Raw genomic sequence first — 19,141 nt, forward strand, 5'->3', positions numbered from 1 at the left:
AAGTTCAGATGAACAGCAGTATTTAAAACAGTTCTACCATGTAGAATCACAAGTTCACTTTTTGTAACATGATATGACAAGTAACTCAAGTGACTGTCCAGTTTCCACATGGTAAGTCTGTACAGCCATGGACCATTAAGATAGCAACGGTCCTCTCCTCACTCCTCTTCCCCCTCTCCCATCTTCTCCCTCCTCTTCCCCCTCCTTTCTCTTCCCCCTCCTTCCTCTTCCCTCTTCCCCCTCCTTCCTTTTCCCCCTCTCTCCTCTTCCCCCTCCCTCCTCTTCCCCCTCCTTCCTCTTCCCCCTCCCTCCTCTTCCCCCTCTCTCGTTCTCAGAAGAAGTCCTTGGAGGCGGCCTCCACAAAGTTGGGTGCGGCCATGAGGATGGTGATGGTACAGATGATGTTGAACACACTGAACCCCACCAGACACAGACGGTCGATGACCGCCGCTGCAAACTGCCACTTCTCCGCCACGCTCACCCTGCGGTCCTGCTCACGGAAACGATTGGCCAGGAACTGCACCTCCGCCAGCAGGGCCTGAAGCTGGGCCTTCACAACCCCAGCCTGGAACACCCCGGCCTGGGCATGGCATGCACCCGCTCCTACTGCTCCAGCCCCAGCCTCCACACAGCTGGAGCCTGAGGGGTCAGGGTCCAGAGATGTGGGGGGTTGTGGAGGGGGGCTACTGAACATTGTGGAGGAGGGTGGGTGGTGGAGGATTGGGGTGTCAGAACCCCTTCCTCCTCCTCCTCTCCAGGTGGCAGCAGGGTCTGGTTCAAGAGGACTCTGGAAGCCAATGTAGGGCCGGTGTCCATTGGACTGAGGGTGGGGGGTGGTGGGGAGATTGGGGTTAGGGTGGATATTAGGCTGGAGGTTTGGGATATGGTTGGGATAGGACTGGAGGGTTGGGTTGGACGGTGGGTGTGGTAGGGGCTGGCTGAGCTGGCTTAGACTGGCCTGCAGAGAGGTGAGGCTCTGGGGGAGGGTGGAGGGGACTGGGGTGGTGGTGGTGGTAGGGGGAGAGAAGCAGGTCTTGGTCTGGGGGTTCGAGGGGCTGTGGTGGGGTGTGACCTCACCCCACTCTCCTGGACGTTTCATCCTCAGAAACCAGGGAACCCACTGGAGTAGAACCAACTCAACCTGAGAGACACACACAGAGAGAGTAGGCAAGAGGACCCAGGGACCCATTGTGGCATTAGAAACAGAGATAGGGAGAGGACACACACACATAGATAAGAGGAAGCAGGGAATGTACTGCAGCGGAACCAACTGCACAAGAGAAACAAGGAAAGGACACACACACACACAAGGTCCAGACATTCATAGATATGAGAGGAACATACACAGACAGTCACAGATACACTTCAGAATCAGTAGTCAGACCGAGAGCCTCACCCATTGAGGCATGTCTCCACTGTTGGGGTCGTGGTGATGGTACTGAAGTACAACTACAGTCGCCACCACAGACATCCCTACGGTAACCATGGTGCTCACAAAATACTGACCTAGGATGGAGACACAGTATTATAGTACACTGTAATGGAATAGGTTCCGTTGATTAGGTCTTAGGAGCATGATTAGACACTACCACTACCACTTCCACACTCCATCCCCAGGGGGCAGCACCAACAGGGTCAGGACTGCGCTCTGCCAGGAAGCCTTCATAAGTCCACAGGTGCGAGCAATCAGGAGTGGCTTCGGGAAAAGTCTCTGAATGTCCTTGAGTGGCCCAGCCAGAGCCCGGACTTGAACCCGATCGAACATCTCTGGAGAGACCTGAAAATAGTTGTGCAGCAACGCTCCCCATCCATCCTGACAGAGCTTGAGAGGATCTGCAGAGAAGAATGGGAGAAACTCCCCAAATACAGCTGTGCCAAGCTTGTAGTGTCATACCCAAGACTCAATGCTGTAATCACTGCCAAAGGTGCTCCAACAAAGTACTGAGTAAAGGGTCTGAATACTTATGTACATTTTATATTTACAAATTAGCAAACATTTCTAAAAACCTGTTTTTGTTTTGTCATTATGGGATATTGTGTGTAAATTGATGAGGAGGAAAAAACGATTTCATAAATGTTTAATAAGGCTGTAACCTAACAAAATGTGGAAAAATTCAAGGGGTCTGAATACTTTCCAAAGTCACTGTATATATTAGCAGGCTAGTTAAATGCGTACGCACACCACGCATGCGCACACACTTGCATACACACACACAGTTACTGACCTATCAGTGGTATGGAGTCTGAGGTAGCTGGCATAATCTCAGCCACCAGCAACATGAAGACAGTCAGAGAGAGAAGAATTGTAATGCCTGGAGAGAGAGATGGGGAATAGGATATTATTACACTGGGAAATACAGCAATACATGTGGGTAGTACAATTCTCCATCTCTCTGCCAACTCACCCCACCCATCCATCTCTCTCTCCCTCCATCACTGTCCTTCCCCTCCACACTCTCCTTCTCTCTCCCCATCTCTCTCCCTCTGCTACGCTCCACTCCCCACCCCTCATCTCTTCCTCTATCACTGTCCCTCACCTCCCTGCCCCCTCATCTCTTCCTCTATCACTGTCCCTCACCTCCCCACCCTCCCCTTCTCTCCCTCTATCACTGTCCCTCACCTCCCCGCCCTCCCCTTCTCTCCCTCTATCACTGTCCCTCACCTCCCCGCCTCCCCTTCTCTCCCTCTATCACTGTCCCTCACCTCCCCACCCCCCCTTCTCTCCCTCTATCACTGTCCCTCACCTCCCTGCCCCCCTTCTCTCCCTCTATCACTGTCCCTCCCCTCCATTCCCCCCTTCTCTCCCTCTATCACTGTCCCTCCCCTCCCTGCCCCCCTTCTCTCCCTCTATCACTGTCCCTCACCTCCCTGCCCTCCCTTCTCTTCCTCTATCACTGTCCCTCACCTCCCCGCCCCCCTTCTCTCCCTCTATCACTGTCCCTCACCTCCCCGCCCCCCCTTCTCTCCCTCCATCTCTGTCCCTCACCTCCCTGCCCCCCTTCTCTCCCTCTATCACTGTCCCTCACCTCCCCTCCCCTTCTCTCCCTCTATCACTGTCCCTCACCTCCCTGCCCCCCTCTTCTCTCCCTCCATCTCTGTCCCTCCCCTCTGCTCTCTGTCTTTCTGATCGTAAACATTTAATAGAGTTTATCTTGGAACGCTGCAGAATTACTGACACAGAAACAGTAAAAGAGAGGAAAGGAGAGAGTAGAGAAAGAGAGGGAGAGACCGCCTCAGCCTTCCCCTTTTCACCGCCAACATCTCTCCTGTCTCCATCCCTGCTCCCTTTCACCCCCCTCCCCCTGTCCTCCATCTCCCCCTCTCCCGCTTTCCCCCTATTATCCTCCTCCCCCTCTCCTCACCCAGACCGATCTTCTCCCCCGATCGGGCTGGCAGTATGAACAACAGCAGTGTCAAGGAGGAGATGAGAACACAGGGGACGAGGAGGTTGAGAGCGTAGAACAGAGTTCTCCGCCGTAGGGTCACAACAAAGGTCACGTCAGAGTAGGGCTCTGTACAGCACTCATAAAATATCTCATGACGATCACCTGGTACACCTACAAGAGGGGGGAGGAAAGAGGAAGTGAGAGATTAGAAAGTAATATGGAGGAGAGAGAGATACAAGAGGGTCGGGGGCAGACAGAGCACTCTCACCCAGCAGGTCCCACTCTCCATTGGACATGTATCCTGACAGGTCAGCCTCCTGCATCTGGAGGTCCAGCAGCCAGCCGTCAAACGTCCACGAGCCAAACTTCAGCTCACAGTGCTGGACATCAAAGGGAAACCAACGCACGTCCACATTACACGCACTGCTGAAAATACCTGGGACAGAGAGGGGGAAGGTGAGAGCGTAGGAGAGAGGGAGTGAGAGAAGAGAGAAGATGAAACAGACATTGAGAGAGAAGTGCATGAGAGAGAGGGGAAGGTCAGGGAAGAATAAAAAGAGAGAAAGGTTGATCTATAGACTTACCTGGAGGTAGGTACTCACAGAAGCCACTGGAGTTGACCAGTACATAGCTCTTAAAGGTGGCATCAAATTTATCATGGGCACTGAGAAGGACAAAAAAGAACGATCAGCAAGGTGTGTGTGTGTGTGTGTGTGTGTGTGTGTGTGTGTGTGTGTGTGTGTGTGTGTGTGTGTGTGTGTGTGTGTGTGTGTGTGTGTGTGTGTGTGTGTGTGTCCTACCCACCTGTTGTACAGTAGTATATCAGGTATCCAGACCTGGTCAGTAGTGAAGCGAAGGGTTTTCACTCCTGGGTACTCTGACTGGTTCCACTGAAGGTAGTGGTCAAACCATTGCTATATAAATCCAGTCAATCAGTTAATCAATTGTTAAAGTTACATGGAGAAACACAAATGCGCACGCACACACACACACAACCACGCATGGACACACACATGAACATGGACACACACAGACATGCAGGGTCATCCTCACCATCTGAAGCCAGGCATTAGTGGTGAGGATCTGGTTTTTCTCATCCTGGAATAAGATGAAGACAGTTCAACTTGTGTGTGTGTGTGTGTGTGTGTGTGTGTGTGTGTGTGTGTGTGTGTGTGTGTGTGTGTGTGTGTGTGTGTGTGTGTGTGTGTGTGTGTGTGTGTGTGTGTGTGTGTGTGTAACAGAACATGGTAGCGTACCACATTCATGACTTGTAAGAGAGTGTAGGAGAATCGGACAGTGAGTGGTAGAGAGTCATTGGCAACAGGTCTCTCCATACGGTTATAGTCCCTCAGTAGATCCCTCAATAGATTACGCTGGTGGGGACCCTGCTCAGACACTGAGAGAGGGGGAGGGAGAGAGAGGGGGAGGGGGATAAGGAGTAGAAAGGAGGGAAAGGGATGAGGATGAAGGAGGAGAGCAGGAGAGAGAGAGGGCAATGAGGGGGTTGGAAGACAGTGGAGCAGAGGAGAGAAAACTGACAGTTATAAAGAGACAGCTACATTCCAGAAGACAGAAGGAAAATGAGAGAGAGAAATATATAGAAAAGGAGGAGAGTGAAAAAACAAATGCATGATGAGAACAAATGCATCAAAAAAGAAGAGCATCTGAACGGAACAGTTTCAAATAGTTTTGAACGAAGCTGCTTTGAAAACGAGTACAGAGATTTATAGATGACTGGAAGAGGCACGAAGTGAAGAGAGGGAGAAAGAGGAGAATCAAGAGGAGAGAGAGTGAAGAGAGGGAGAAAGTATCCAGACAGGCCCGTTAATTGTTAAGTGACTCGATCAGTAACAGACAAGAGTCTTTTCTCTGGCCGTTAAAACGTCTGCTTGAGTCCTTCAAATAGTGACACATTAAACACAAACACACTCCACTCAGACAGACGGACGGACGGACGGACAGGCAGACAAACAGACAACGTCTAACAAGGGATTGTAGGCCCACATACAGTACACTATACAGTGCATTCAGGAAGTATTCAGACCCCTTGACTTTTTCCACATTTTGTTATGTTACAGCCTTATTCTAAAATTGATTAAATTCTTTTTTCCCCTAATCAATCTATACACAACACCCAATAATGACAAAGCAAAAACAGGTAAATGGGACATTTTGGGAAATTTCACATTTACTTAAGTTTTCAGACCCTTTACTCAGCACTGGCTGGGCCACTCAAGGACATTCAGAGACTTGTCCTGAAGCCACTCTTGTATTGTCTTGGCTCTGTGCTTATGGTTGTATGGCCTGTTGGAAGGTGAACCTTCGCTGCAATCTGAGGTCCTGAGCGCTCTGGAGTAGGTTTTCATCAAGGATCTCTCTGTATTTTGCTCTGTTCATCTTTCCCTCCATTCTGACTAGTCTCTCAGTCCCTGCCACTGAAAAACATCCCCACAGCATGATGCTGCCACCACCATGATTCACCGTAGGGATGGTGCCAGGTTTCCTCCAGACGTGACCTTGGCATTCAGGCCAAACAATTCAATCTTGGTTTCATCAGACCAGAGAATCTTGTTTCTCATGGTCTGAGAGTCCTTTAGGTGCCTTTTGGCAAACTCCAAGTGGGCTGTCATGTGCCTTTTACCCTTTTACTGAGGAGTGGCTTCCGTCTGGCCACTCTACCATAAAGGCCTGATTGGTGGAGTTCTGTAGAGATGGTTGTCCTTCTGGAAGGTTCTCCCATCTCCACAGAGGGACTTTGGAGCTTTGTCAGAGTGACCATTGGATTCTTGGTCCCCTCCCTGACTAAGGCCCTTCTCCCCTGATTGCTCAGTTTGGCCAAGTGGCCAGCTCTAGGAAGAGTCTTGGTGATTCCAAACTTCTTCCATTTAAGAATGATGGAGGCCACTGTGCTCTTGGGGACCTTCAATGCTGCAGAAATGTTTTGGTACCCTTTCCCAGATCTGTGCCTCAACACAATCCTGTCTCGGAGCTCTATGGACAATAACTTTGACCTCATGGCTTGGTTTTTGCTCTGACATGCACTGTCAACTGTGGGACCTTATATAGACAGGTGTGTGCCTTTACAAATCAGGTCCAATCAATTGAATTTACCACAGGTGGACTCCAATCAAGTTGTAGAAACATCTCAAGGATGATCAATGGAAACAGGATGCACCTGAGCTCCATTTCGAGTCTCATAGCAAAGGGTCTGAATACTTATGGAAATGTTTTATACATTTGCAAAAACAGTTTTTGCTTTGTCATTATGGGGTATTGTGTGCAGATTGTTGAGTATTTTTATTTATTTAATCCATTTTCGAATAAGCCTGTAACGTAACAAAATGTGGAAATAGCCAAGGTGTCTGAATACTTTCTGAAGGCACTGTCTGTTCTCAAAAATATTGACTATTAGTTTTTGATGTGCTCCCCATTATGAGCTTTACATGGGGCATGGAGATGCCCATATCAATACACAGTTAGCCATCTAAGACACTGCTGCTGGTGCAGAGAGGAACACATCAACCGATGATGGATTAAACAAGACAGGAGGGTTGGATTTTACAACTGTGATGAACAACATCCTAATCTGTAAGCTCTGTGATCATTCCTCTCCGTTGTCTCTCTTTATTCCTGCTCCTCTTCTCTCCTCCCTCTCTGTTCCTTTCCCTCTCCTCTCTTCTCTCTCTGCTATGCAGCTGGAACTGTGCGGTTGAGTTCTCATATATCAATGGCCGTGCACCCAGACATACAAACTGTGTGTCCCTGTCTATAGAAAGTTGTGTAAATTCACTGTCACTGCAGTGACACTACGCATACAGTGATCTCTCTCTCTCTCTCTCTCTCTCTCTCTCTCTCTCACACACACACACACACACACACACACACACACACACACACACACACACACACACACACACACACACACACACACACACACACACACACACACACACACACACACACACACACACACACACACACACACACACACACTACGTACACGGACAGACACATACCTACAGACACACAAACACATACAACAAATACACACACACATACAAACACAAACACACACAGAGAGAGAGAGAACATGAAAGACACTCACCGTGAAGCAGAACTGAGAATCCAAGCAGACAGATAGCCACAGACTGCCTCATGTTGTACTACTGAACATAGAGAGCAGAGAAAGAGAAAGGGAACCACCGAGACGGAGAGAGGCAAGGTAGCATGGAATACAGAGGGAGGGAGGACAAGTCAGGAGCAAGTCGGGCAGCAACAGAGGGAGGGAGGGGATGAGGAGGAGGAGGAGGAGGGGGACAGAGAGAGAAACAAGGAGAGTGGGGCAGGGAGGGAGGTTGGGGTGGTAGAGAGGAAGAGAAGCTGGCAGCAACAGAGGGAGAGAGTTAAACAGAGGGGAAGAGGCAGCAGAGAGGTAGCCAGGCAGTGGCAGAAACAGAGGGAGAGGGGAAGAGAGAGGAAGAGGCAGCAGAGAGGTAGCCAGGCAGTGGCAGAAACAAAGGGAGAGGGAGAGGGGAAGAGAGTGAGGAAAGGAATGAGCAGTTCTGATGAAAACAGAGAGAGGTTGAGACTAAGAGAGAGGCAGAATCACCCCAATACCCAATACATTCCCAATACACTGCTCATCTCTCTCCACCCACCCCTTAACCTCGCTCTCTGCTCAGAAAGACTTTCTCACTGCCTTTCCCCTTTCCCCTCTTCTCACTTTCTCTGTCTATATCCCCCTCTCTCTCTCTCCCTCCCCCTCCCCTATTTCTCCTCTTCAGCCTCCAGTGAGAGGGGATTAATGAAGTGTGGAGGCTAGGATGAGTGGGGAGAGGGGATTCAAATGTAACAGAACATAGTTAGTGAAGGACGTTAGAGAAAGAGAGAGGGACAGAAACTGATGCAGCAGTAATGAACACTGCTCTGGTGAAGGTTGGCACAGCCACACATTATAACTTCTAATTACAGTAAGGAAGTGACACTGAACGTAAGCAGTATACTGTACCATAGCTTCTACTTTAGAATGTCATTATACACTCCAACACACCTGCTAGAGACCCAGTTTGTTAATATATAACTCAACCAGTATCACAAAACACATGCATATATACAGTAGTTATATCATGAACAAGCAACAAACAACTGCATTGTCCATTACCAAACCCCCAATAGGCATGTGCCAAGGGGTAGAGTTTGGGTTTGTTTGAAAATGGCCATTTGTTTCTATACTTGACTGAAAGACTTATGATAATATGATGCGCTGACTGTAGCCTACTGGACATTACAGTGATGTATTTCAGTTTGATCTGCTGACTTTGAGCAGGACAGAGTAGGACAGAGGACCCAATGGCGTGGTGCTGACACCTACTGGGGGATGTAATAAGTGCAATTTGCAGGAAACAGTTGGAACAGGGATCCAGTCTGATCCATTGATTGGTGGATAGTATAGCAGCCTATAGCTCTATGAGTTGGTGAGCGTCCAGGCGCTGCACTAGGCTGTGATGTGCTGATCTGCTCCCACTCCCACTGCCTCTGTTTATGTTTGTTTTGAATAGTTAGTTAAATAGTTCACAAGTGTTCATTACAAGATGAAGGTGTTATATACCCCTGAAAGGGGGGAAATAAGAGAAATGATTCAACACGGAGACATAGCATCAACTTGAGTCAGCTGTAATTAATAAATTGCATGCAATCATCAAACATAGGTAATAGAATGTTTCACAAGTGCACAATATCCCTTTCTCAGAATTACATAGCTTATACAATTGTTCCATAAACCAGTATTGTCACATTTCTCAATGTCAATGGCTTATTATTCTTATTTATTATTACTCTTTTAAACTTGACAGTAATTACAAGACCAAAACGTTTTAACCTTTTAAAAGGCATGACATATTCCTCTATGAATTATCAGCATTAATTATCCCCATCACTGTTTCTCCTGGGCTGCGTTCAGCACGAGAAAACGATGTGCAACGTTCAATTAAACTAAAATGGTGCATTTCTGAAAGACCAATTGAAAACGTGAAGGGGTTGGGTTGTGTACCGCTGCCCTTTAAAACTGTCATTCATTGGTTCAAGTCACACCCACCAAACGGAGCAAATGTACTTTAAAGTCTGTTCAAGAACGTTGAACAACGTTTTGGGGAAATGTGTTGTTCAGTAGAAACCGTCACGCAACGTAGCAATTGCTTAATCGAACAGAATGCAGCAATGGCAACAGCGTCTGGCGTTAGAATGACGGAATCTGATGAAAGTGGCCGTGTTCCCCTGCTCAGACGTTGCTGACGTATGCCAGATCTTATAACACCTGGATAGGTATTTTACGTATCAGCTAACCACATCATATGTTATAGCAATCTGGTGCCTTACGGCACAGTCCATGGCATGGTACGCAACCATTGTTATTTTGGGGGGCCGCAGTCTGAAGTAAAACGGAATGCCTCACTCCATATAGTGTGATGTCATCTTGTGCCCCTAGTGATGTCATCTTGTGCCCCCTAACCCCATTGTTTGTATCGACACACATGCTAGCAAACAGGACCTTGGACTGATACAGGGCTTATACAGTTATGTAGCACTATTTACATTTACATTTACGTCATTTAGCAGACGCTCTTATCCAGAGCGACTTACAAATTGGTGCATTCACCTTATGATATCCAGTGGAACAACCACTTTACAATAGTACATCTATATCTTTTGGGGGGGGGGGGGGGGTTAGAAGGATTACTTAATCCTATCCCAGGTATTCCTTAAAGAGGTGGGGTTTCAGGTGTCTCCGGAAGGTGGTGATTGACTCCGCTGTCCTGGCGTCGTGAGGGAGCTTGTTCCACCATTGGGGTGCCAGAGCAGCGAACAGTTTTGACTGGGCTGAGCGGGAACTGTGCTTCCGCAGAGGTAGGGAGGCGAGCAGGCCAGAGGTGGATGAACGCAGTGCCCTTCTTTGGGTGTAGGGACTGATCAGAGCCTGAAGGGTGCCGTTCCCCTCACAGCTCCGTAGGCAAGCACCATGGTCTTGTAGCAGATGTGAGCTTCAACTGGAAGCCAGTGGAGTGTGCGGAGGAGCGGGGTGACGTGAGAAAACTTGGGAAGGTTGAACACCAGACGGGCTATGGCGTTCTGGATGAGTTGTAGGGGTTTGATGGCACAGGCAGGGAGCCCCGCCAACAGCGAGTTGCAGTAATCCAGACGGGAGATGACAAGTGCCTGGATTAGGACCTGCGCCGCTTCCTGTGTGAGGCAGGGTCGTACTCTGCGAATGTTGTAGAGCATGAACCTACAGGATCGGGTCACTGCCTTGATGTTAGCGGAGAACGACAGGGTGTTGTCCAGGGTCACGCCAAGGCTCTTAGCACTCTGGGAGGAGGACGCAATGGAGTTGTCAACCGTGATGGCGAGATCATGGAACGGGCAGTCCTTCCCCGGGAGGAAGAGCAGCTCCGTCTTGCCGAGGTTCAGCTTGAGGTGGTGATCCGTCATCCACACTGATATGTCTGCCAGACATGCAGAGATGCGATTCGCCACCTGGTTATCAGAAGGGGGAAAGGAGAAGATGAATTGTGTGTCGTCTGCGTAGCAATGATAGGAGAGACCATGTGAGGATATGACAGAGCCAAGTGACTTGGTGTATAGCGAGAATAGGAGAGGGCCTAGAACTGAGCCCTGGGGACACCAGTGGTGAGAGCACGTGGTGAGGAGACGGATTCCCGCCACGCCACCTGGTAGGAGCGACCTGTCAGGTAGGACGCAATCCAAGAGTGAGCCGCGCCGGAGATGCCCAACTCGGAGAGGGTGGAGAGGAGGATCTGATGGTTCACAGTATCAAAGGCAGCAGATAGGTCTAGAAGGATGAGAGCAGAGGAGAGAGAGTTAGCTTTAGCAGTGCGGAGAGCCTCCGTGACACAGAGAAGAGCAGTCTCAGTTGAATGACCAGTCACTCCAATATGGTATCCTTCCGCTCAGCAGGCTTGCATAGTCTGTGTATGTTTCGCTCCGGCAGGCTTGCAGTTCTCCTCGGAGAGTGTGCCACGTGTAGTACCACGCTGGTAACTCACAGGGAGCAGCCATCTTGCCTAGACTCTTGTGTGTTCAACAGTGAACGAGCTATGCAGCAGCTAGCTTAACAAGATCAGACCACGGCAGGACTAAGCACACTCCTTACGTCCTGCCAACACCCCCACGTATAGTAGAATAAACTATTACGTGGCGTTAGTTACAGCCGACCCACAAGTATAAGCAAAGATTGAGCTAACGTGTGTGTGAGTTTGTGTGCTCTGCCCCTCCCCCCATGATCAGGCAGTTCACACCCTGCTCACATCTCTTCTCTTTCAGATAGTGTCTGAGACTAAGGCTGTAGTATCTGACTATTACAGTATTGTGCAATGTATACTACAGATACATAGTAATATCACACTGTTGGCTTCACTTTCACAGAGAAACTGCATAACTATTATGGTGTTTCATTGTGAGTGATGCGGGGTACCCCTGCCTACGGGATATACACACTCTGTCTGCATGACCTGTCTTGGGTTAGATCATGCACGGACAGTGGTTAGAGAACCCAATAGTTGTTTGGCCTGCGCCGCCTTTAGAGAACGTATTCGCTTAGCACGCCGGGAGGGGATGATGGCCACATTACAGTCCTCCCTATCTGATGACGTATTCCCCCCTCTGGGGTGATGCATCGTCATGGCAGCACACCTTAGGCCGCTTTGGGGCCCCCCGCTCCAAACTCAGTACGGCTGAGGAGTTGATCCGCCTCGAACGTCAGGTGGAAAACCTGCGGGAGGAAGTGGATGCTTTACGGGGAGATGATGACGGCGATGATGCCCTGTCGCTCCACGCTGGAGACGAGTTGGAGTTGGGTGACAGTGCTTCAGTGTTCCGAGCACATCAGGTATCGACCCAGTCCACAGCGCCCGTAGCTGGGAGTACGGCTACAAAGGCACTCCCAGTGGTGATAGAAGCAACACGGGAGCTTTTAACTAGAGTAGCTACCGCCCTTGATATCAAGCTGGTAAGCACCATCTGAGCAGCTCCCCATTGCGACAACCAGACCAGGCCGTTGGCTCTCCTCGGGGCTAGACCACTATCCGGTGATGGATCACATGGTGGCTGCCATGATCCTCCCTGAATAGGATATCGTTGTAAAGGTGTCTAGCCTCAAACCAGGACCTGAAAGAGTAAGCAATGAACGGCTGCAAAGCACTTTCAGGACCCTCTCCATCATGGTGCGCCTCGTAAACGTGGGTACGATGCTGCAATCCTACCTCGCCCTGCTGATCCCTCGCCTCCCAGGGGGGTGGTGACAAGCTTCTTAAGGAGGCCACAGAGGTGTCAAGGCTGTACACTATGCTCCAGATGGACATGGCACGTGCCAACGGTAAGTCTTTGGCTTCAGTGGTGACTTCACGCCACCATCTTTGGCTGGCACAGTCTAAACTGCCACCGCCAGTTCAGAAGACACTCTTGGAGCTCCACTTCACACCAGGTTCCACTTTTGGGCCGTGGGTCAACAACATCATACAGCAGACTACAAAACTGTGCAAAAACAGAGAGACTTTGCAGAAGTTCTTGGCAACTGGGCGCCCTACCACCGCCCCTTGAAGGAGCTGGAATACAGGGAGGGATGTCTCGAGGGCGCTCCAGTAATGTCTTCGCACCCCCACCAAGGCAGCAGGGACAGGGAAATGGGAACAGGCGTTTTATACCCCGACAGCAGAATGACAGGCATCGTGACCACCATTGCAAGCAGCAGCACACGGCTAAGAAGGATGGGCCCCAGCAGGTGCTGGTGGTTGGCCTCGGCCATCTGTCCCAGGCCCAAAGGGAAAAATGGGAGAGGCAGGTGGAGTCTCCCTAGGTACTGAGCACAGTCCTGGAGGGATACAAACTCCAGTTCTGATGCCGACCGTCATCCTACAGGGGCATCTGGGTCACCTTGTTGGCAGATGGGGTGAGGAAGGAGGTGCTCCAGTTGGAGATAGGAAGATAGAGCTGCTAGAACGGTTAAGTGGGTTCCACTCCACGTATTTCATAGATCCAAAAAAGGACGGCAGCTTTCGGCCGGTCCTGGACCTGCGCTGCCTCAACAAATGTTTAAAGGAGCTCAAGCTGAAGATGCTCTCGCCAGTGTGGGTGTTGCAGGCAGTCTCAAGCGGCCAATGGTTCAACACGCTCGACCTGAGGGATGCATACTTCCATGTTCCTGTTCATCGAGATCACTGGAAGTACCTCCGGTTTTCCTTCAAAGGAATAGCTTATGAATTCAAATGCCTCCCGTTCGGCCTCTCACTGGTGCCGCGTACATTCACAAAATGCATGGACACAGTCCTAGCGCCTATCATGCCCAGGGCATTCTAGTGCTGAACTACCTGGATGACTGGCTGGTGTGTGCTCAATCAAGAGAGCAAGCTACAGCAGACACAAGGCTAATCTTGAAGCACATTCAAGACATGGGCCTCGCCCTAAACAGGGAAAAAAGCAACCTGACTCCCTCACAGATGGTGGTCTTCCTGGGGATGTTGATCGACTCAACTCTTGTGAGAGCACGTCTCCCTCAGGTGAGATTGGAGAAGATACAGGCCTACAGTGGCTTGCGAAAGTATTCACCCCCCTAATTTTTCCTATTTTGTTGCCTTACAACCTGGAATGAAAATAGATTTTTTGGGGGTTTGTATCATTTGATTTACACAACATGCCTATCACTTTGAAGATGCAAAATATTTTTTATTGTGAAACAAACAAGAAATATGACCAAAAAAAACAGAAAACTTGAGCGTGCATAACTATTCATCCCCCCAAAGTCAATACTTTCTAGAGCCACCTTTTGCAGCAATTACAGCTGCAAGTCTCTTGGGGTATGTCTCTATAAGCTTGGCACATCTAACCACTGGGATTTTTGCCCATTCTTCAAGGTAAAACTGCTCCAGCTCCTTCAAGTTGGATTGGTTCTGCTGGTGTACAGCAATCTTTAAGTCATACCACATATTCTCAATTGGATTGAGGTCTGGGCTTTGACTAGGCCATTCCAAGACATTTAAATGTTTCCCCTTAAACCACTTGAGTTTTGCTTTAGCAGTAAGCTTAGGGTCATTGTCCTGCTGGAAGGTGAACCTCCGTCCCAGTCTCAAATCTCTGGAAGATTGAAACAGGTTTCCCTCAAGGATTTCCCTGTATTTAACACCATCATCATTCCTTCATTTCTGACCAGTTTCCCCGTCCCAGCCGATGAAAAACATCCCCACAGCATTATGCTGCCACCACCATGCTTCACTGTGGGGATGGTGCTCTCGAGGGATGAGAGATTTTGGGTTTGCGCCAGACATAGCGTTTTCCTTGATGGCCAAAAAGCTCAATTTTAGTGTCATTTGACCAGAGTACCTTCTTCCAAATGTTTGGGGAGTCTCCCACATGCTTTGGGGAGTCTCCCACGTTTGCTTATTTTTTTCTTTAAGCAATGGATTTTTTCTGGCCACTCTTCCGTAAAGCCCAGCTCTATGGAGTGTACGGCTTAAAGTGGTCCTATGGACAGATACACCAATCTCCGCTGTGGAGATTTGCAGCTCCTTCAGGGTTATCTTTGGTCTCTTTGTTGCCTCTGATTAATACCCTCCTTGCCTGGTCCGTGAGTTTTGGTGGGTGGCCCTCTCTTGGCAGGTTTGTTGTGGTGCCATATTCTTTACATTTTTAATAATGGATTCAATCGTGCTCCGTGGGATGTTCAAAGTTTTGGATATTTTTTTATAACCCAACCCTGATCTGTACTTCTCCACAACTTTGTCCCTGACCTGTTTGGAGAGCTCCTTGGTCTTCATGGTGCCACTTGCTTGGTGGTGCCCCTTGCTTAGTGGTGTTGCAGACTCTGGGGCTTTTCAGAACAGGTCTATATATACTGAGATCATGTGACAGATCATGTGACACTTCTGAAGTGACACTTCTGAAGTGACTTCTGAAGGTAATTAGTTGCACCAGATCTTATTTAGGGGCTTCATAGCAAAGGGGGTGAATACATACGCACGCACCTCTTTTCAGTTTAGAATTTTTTAGAATTTTTTGAAACAAGTTATTTCACCAATTGGGACAATTTGTGTATGTCCATTACATGAAATCCAAATAAAAATCAATTTAAATTACAGGTTGTAATGCAACAAAATAGGAAAAATGCCAAGGGGGATGAATACTTTTGCAAGGTACTGTAACTACCTTAGAAGTGAGGGATCTAACATTAAGTAGCCCTATTTTGAGATGTGAGATATCACAATCTCTTTCAATAATGACAGGAATGGAGGAGGTCTTTATTCCAGTGAGATTTCTAAGGCGAACACCACCATGTTTAGTTTTGCCCAACCTAGATCGAGGCACAGACAAGGTCTCAATGGGGATAGCTGAGCTGACTACACTGACTGTGCTATTGGCAGACTCCACAAAGCTGGCAGGCTGGCTGGCTAACAGCCTGCTGCCTGGCCTGCACCCTATCTCATTGTGGAGCTAGAGGAGTTAGAGCCCTGTCTATGTTCATAGATAAGATGAGAGCACCCCTCCAGCTAGGATGGAGTCCGCCACTCCTCAGCAAGCCAGGCTTGGTCCTGTTTGTGGGTGAGTCCCGGAAAGAGGGCCAATTATCTGCAAATTCTATCTTTTGGGAGCGGCAGAAAACAGTTTTCAACCAGCGATTGAGTTGTGAGACTGCTGTAGAGGAAATATTGGGTGGCAGGTAGCCTAGTGGTTAGAGCATTGGGCCAGTACCCAAAGAGAACACCAGAGATTCCTCCACCAATGCGTCATATAAAATGCGGTGGGGCATATTCTGTTCTTGGTGTGAGGGTCATAATGTTGTCCCCGAGTCATGTGATGTACAAACGGTTTTACACTTTTTACAATCACTGCTTGATGTGGGCTGAACTGCATCTATTTGGCCACAATTCCGGCGTGCCATGACGATGGCCTGGAGGGACCCATGGGTGGCCATCCATTGCTCTCCAAGTTAATGACATCTGCTTCCAGCGAAGGCCCTTTCGGGGCCAAACTGGGACCTTGACGTGGTACTGTCAGCACCCTTAACCAACAGTGCAGTTCAAGAAAGAGTTAAGAAAATATTTACCAAATAAACTAAAGTTAAAAATAATAAAAAGTAACACAATAAAATAACAATAACGAGGCTATATACAGGGGTTACCGGTCTCGAGTCAGTGTGCAGGGGTACAGGTTAGATGAGGTCATTTGTAGGTAGGGGTGAAGGTAGGGGTGAAGTGACTATGCATAGATAATAAACAATGAGTAGCAGCAGTGTACAAAACAAATGAAGGGGGGGTCAATGTAAATAGTCCGGTGGCCATTTGATTAATTGTTCAGCAGTCTTATGGCTTGGGGGTAGAAGCTGTTAAGGAGCCTTTTGGTCCTAGACTTGGCACTCTGGTACCACTTACCGTGCAGCAGCAGAGAAAACCATCCATGACTTGTGTGCCTGGAGTCTCTGACAAGTTGATGGGCTTTCCTCTGACACCGCCTATTATATATGTCCTGGATGGCAGGAAGCTTGGCCCCAGTGATGTACTGGGCCGTATACACTACCCTCTGTAGCGCCTTATGGTCAGATGCCGAGCAGTTGCCATACCAGGCGGTGATGCAACCGGTCAGGATGCTCTCGATGGTGCAGCTGTAGAACTTTTTGAGGATCTGGGGACCCATGCCAAATCCTGTCAGTCTCCTGAGGGGGAAAAGGTTTTGTCGTGCCCTCTTCACAACTGTCTTGGTGTGTTTGGACCATGATAGTTTGTTGGTGATGTGGACACCAAGGAACTTGTAACTCTCGATCCGCTCCACTACAGCCCTGTCAATGTTAATGGGGGCCTGTTCGGCCGCCTTTTCCTGTAGGCCACGATCAGCTCCTTTGTCTTGCTCACATTGAGGGAGAGGTTGTTGTCCTGGCACCACACTGCCAGTTCTCTGACCTCCTCCCTATAGGCTGTCTCATCATTGTCAGTGATCAGGCCTACCACTGTTGTGTCGTCAGCAAACTTAATGATGGTGTTGGAGTTGTGTTTGGCCATGCAATGGGTGAACAGGGAGTACAGGAGGGGACTAAGTACACACCCCTGAGGGGCCTTACCACCTGGGGGCGGCCCGTCAGGAAGTCCAGGATCCAGTTGCAGAGAGAGGTGTTTAATCCAGGGTCCTTAGCTTAGTGATGAGCTTCGTGGGCACTATGGTGTTGAACTCTGAGCTGTAGTCAATGAACAGCATTCTCACATAAGTGTTCCTTTTGTCCAGATGGGAAAGGGCAGTGTGTAGTGCGATTGAGATTGCGTCATCTGTGGATCTGTTGGGGCGGTATGCGAATTGGAGTGGGTCTAGGGTATCCGGGAGGATGCTGTTAATGTGACCCATGACCAGCCTTTCAAAGCATTTCATGGCTACTGACGTGAGTGCTATGGGGCGGTAATAATTTAGGCAGGTTTCCTTCACTTCCTTGGGCACAGGGGCTATGGTGGTCTGCTTGAAACATGTAGGTATTACAGACTCGGTCAGTGAGAGGTTGAAAATGTCAGTTAAGACACTTGCCAGTTGGTCCGTGCATGATTTGAGTACACGTCCTGGTAATCCATCTGGCCCCACGGGCTTTGTGAATGTTGACCTGTTTAAAGGTGTTGCTCACATCGGCTACCGAGAGTGTTATCACGTTACCTCTACTAAGAGGGTTGGTGAACTTCATGCTCTTTCAATGAGCGCTGAATGTTTACAAATGGGTGCAGACAAGGGGAGTGATATCCTCCAGCCTAACCCCTCTTTCTAGCCGAAGGTCCTGTCTTCTAGCCGAAGGTCCTGTCTGTGGAGCGGCCCTTACATTTGTCCACATACGCACCTCCCATGGCTGTGAGTGGGCTGGGATTTTTCCCAAGTGTGCTGTGCCCGGTGAGGGCACTAGACACTTACGTTACACCGACTAAGACAATTCGACAGTTGGATCAGCTGTTTGTGTGTTGTGGTCAGAGAGTTCTGGGGAAGAGCCTATCGAAACAGAGACTCTCACATTGGATTGTAGACACTATTACTACAGCATATCAGTTGGCCAGCCGGACTTTGCCGTCCGCTGTGGTGAAGCATTCTACTAGAGGGGTAGCTACATCGTGGGCCCTGCTCCGAGGAGTTCCTCTTGATGAAAATTGCGCCTCGGCCAGTTGGGCGTGTGGAGGAAATGAATATTCATTTTATATTATATATTGTTTAATTACACATACAATGCTGTTTTTTACTTAAAGATTGTCCATTGTTATATGCCAGTATTTTTTACTGATACAAACTTGTCTTGTGTAACTTAGTCAAATCTGAGCGTACAGATTTATGAGCCGTTTGGGTGTGACCGCAATGTGTGACCTCCTGTGTTTACGACCAGCAGGAATGTAGCTATGTGGGAATTGCAGGGAGAACAAATAATGGTAAACTCTGTTCCCAGGCCCTGTTTATGCAATCTGCTAACTGTCACATAGACAAGAGGATGTACTTTCTGTAAAAGGAGAAAGCCAACTCTGTTCGTGGGGCTTTTTAACTGTGCACTTTGTGTGGATTGTTGAACTGCTCAATTTTTGCAAATCTTATAATAAAGTTGTTGTTTGAAAGAATCTGCAGTCTCTCTTCCTATAGAATTTCTACCACAGGCTGTCAGGCAGAGCAGCACAGGGGAACCCAAGAGCAGACTCAGACCAGGAAACAGGGATGAATGAACCAAGATATTTATTGTACACAGGGAG

At 48.8% G+C, this 19,141-nt stretch overlaps 1 protein-coding gene across 1 annotated transcript; it reads right to left on the reverse strand.

The window, feature by feature from the left end:
* Positions 1–314: 314 nt before the first annotated feature.
* LOC106605886 (neuronal acetylcholine receptor subunit alpha-7) lies at positions 315–4,816 on the reverse strand. Its single transcript, XM_045713613.1, has 9 exons — positions 4,643–4,816; positions 4,440–4,484; positions 4,191–4,300; positions 3,971–4,050; positions 3,655–3,822; positions 3,363–3,557; positions 2,226–2,312; positions 1,397–1,506; positions 315–1,141 (listed from the first exon to the last, which is right to left on the reverse strand). The coding sequence occupies exons 1-9, from the start codon at positions 4,718–4,720 to the stop codon at positions 332–334; spliced, it is 1,683 nt and encodes a 560-aa protein (XP_045569569.1). The 5' UTR covers positions 4,721–4,816; the 3' UTR covers positions 315–331.
* Positions 4,817–19,141: the final 14,325 nt, after the last annotated feature.

The sequence above is a fragment of the Salmo salar genome, chromosome ssa02, assembly GCF_905237065.1.
Source record: "Salmo salar chromosome ssa02, Ssal_v3.1, whole genome shotgun sequence".
NCBI classification, from domain to species: Eukaryota; Metazoa; Chordata; class Actinopteri; order Salmoniformes; family Salmonidae; genus Salmo; species Salmo salar.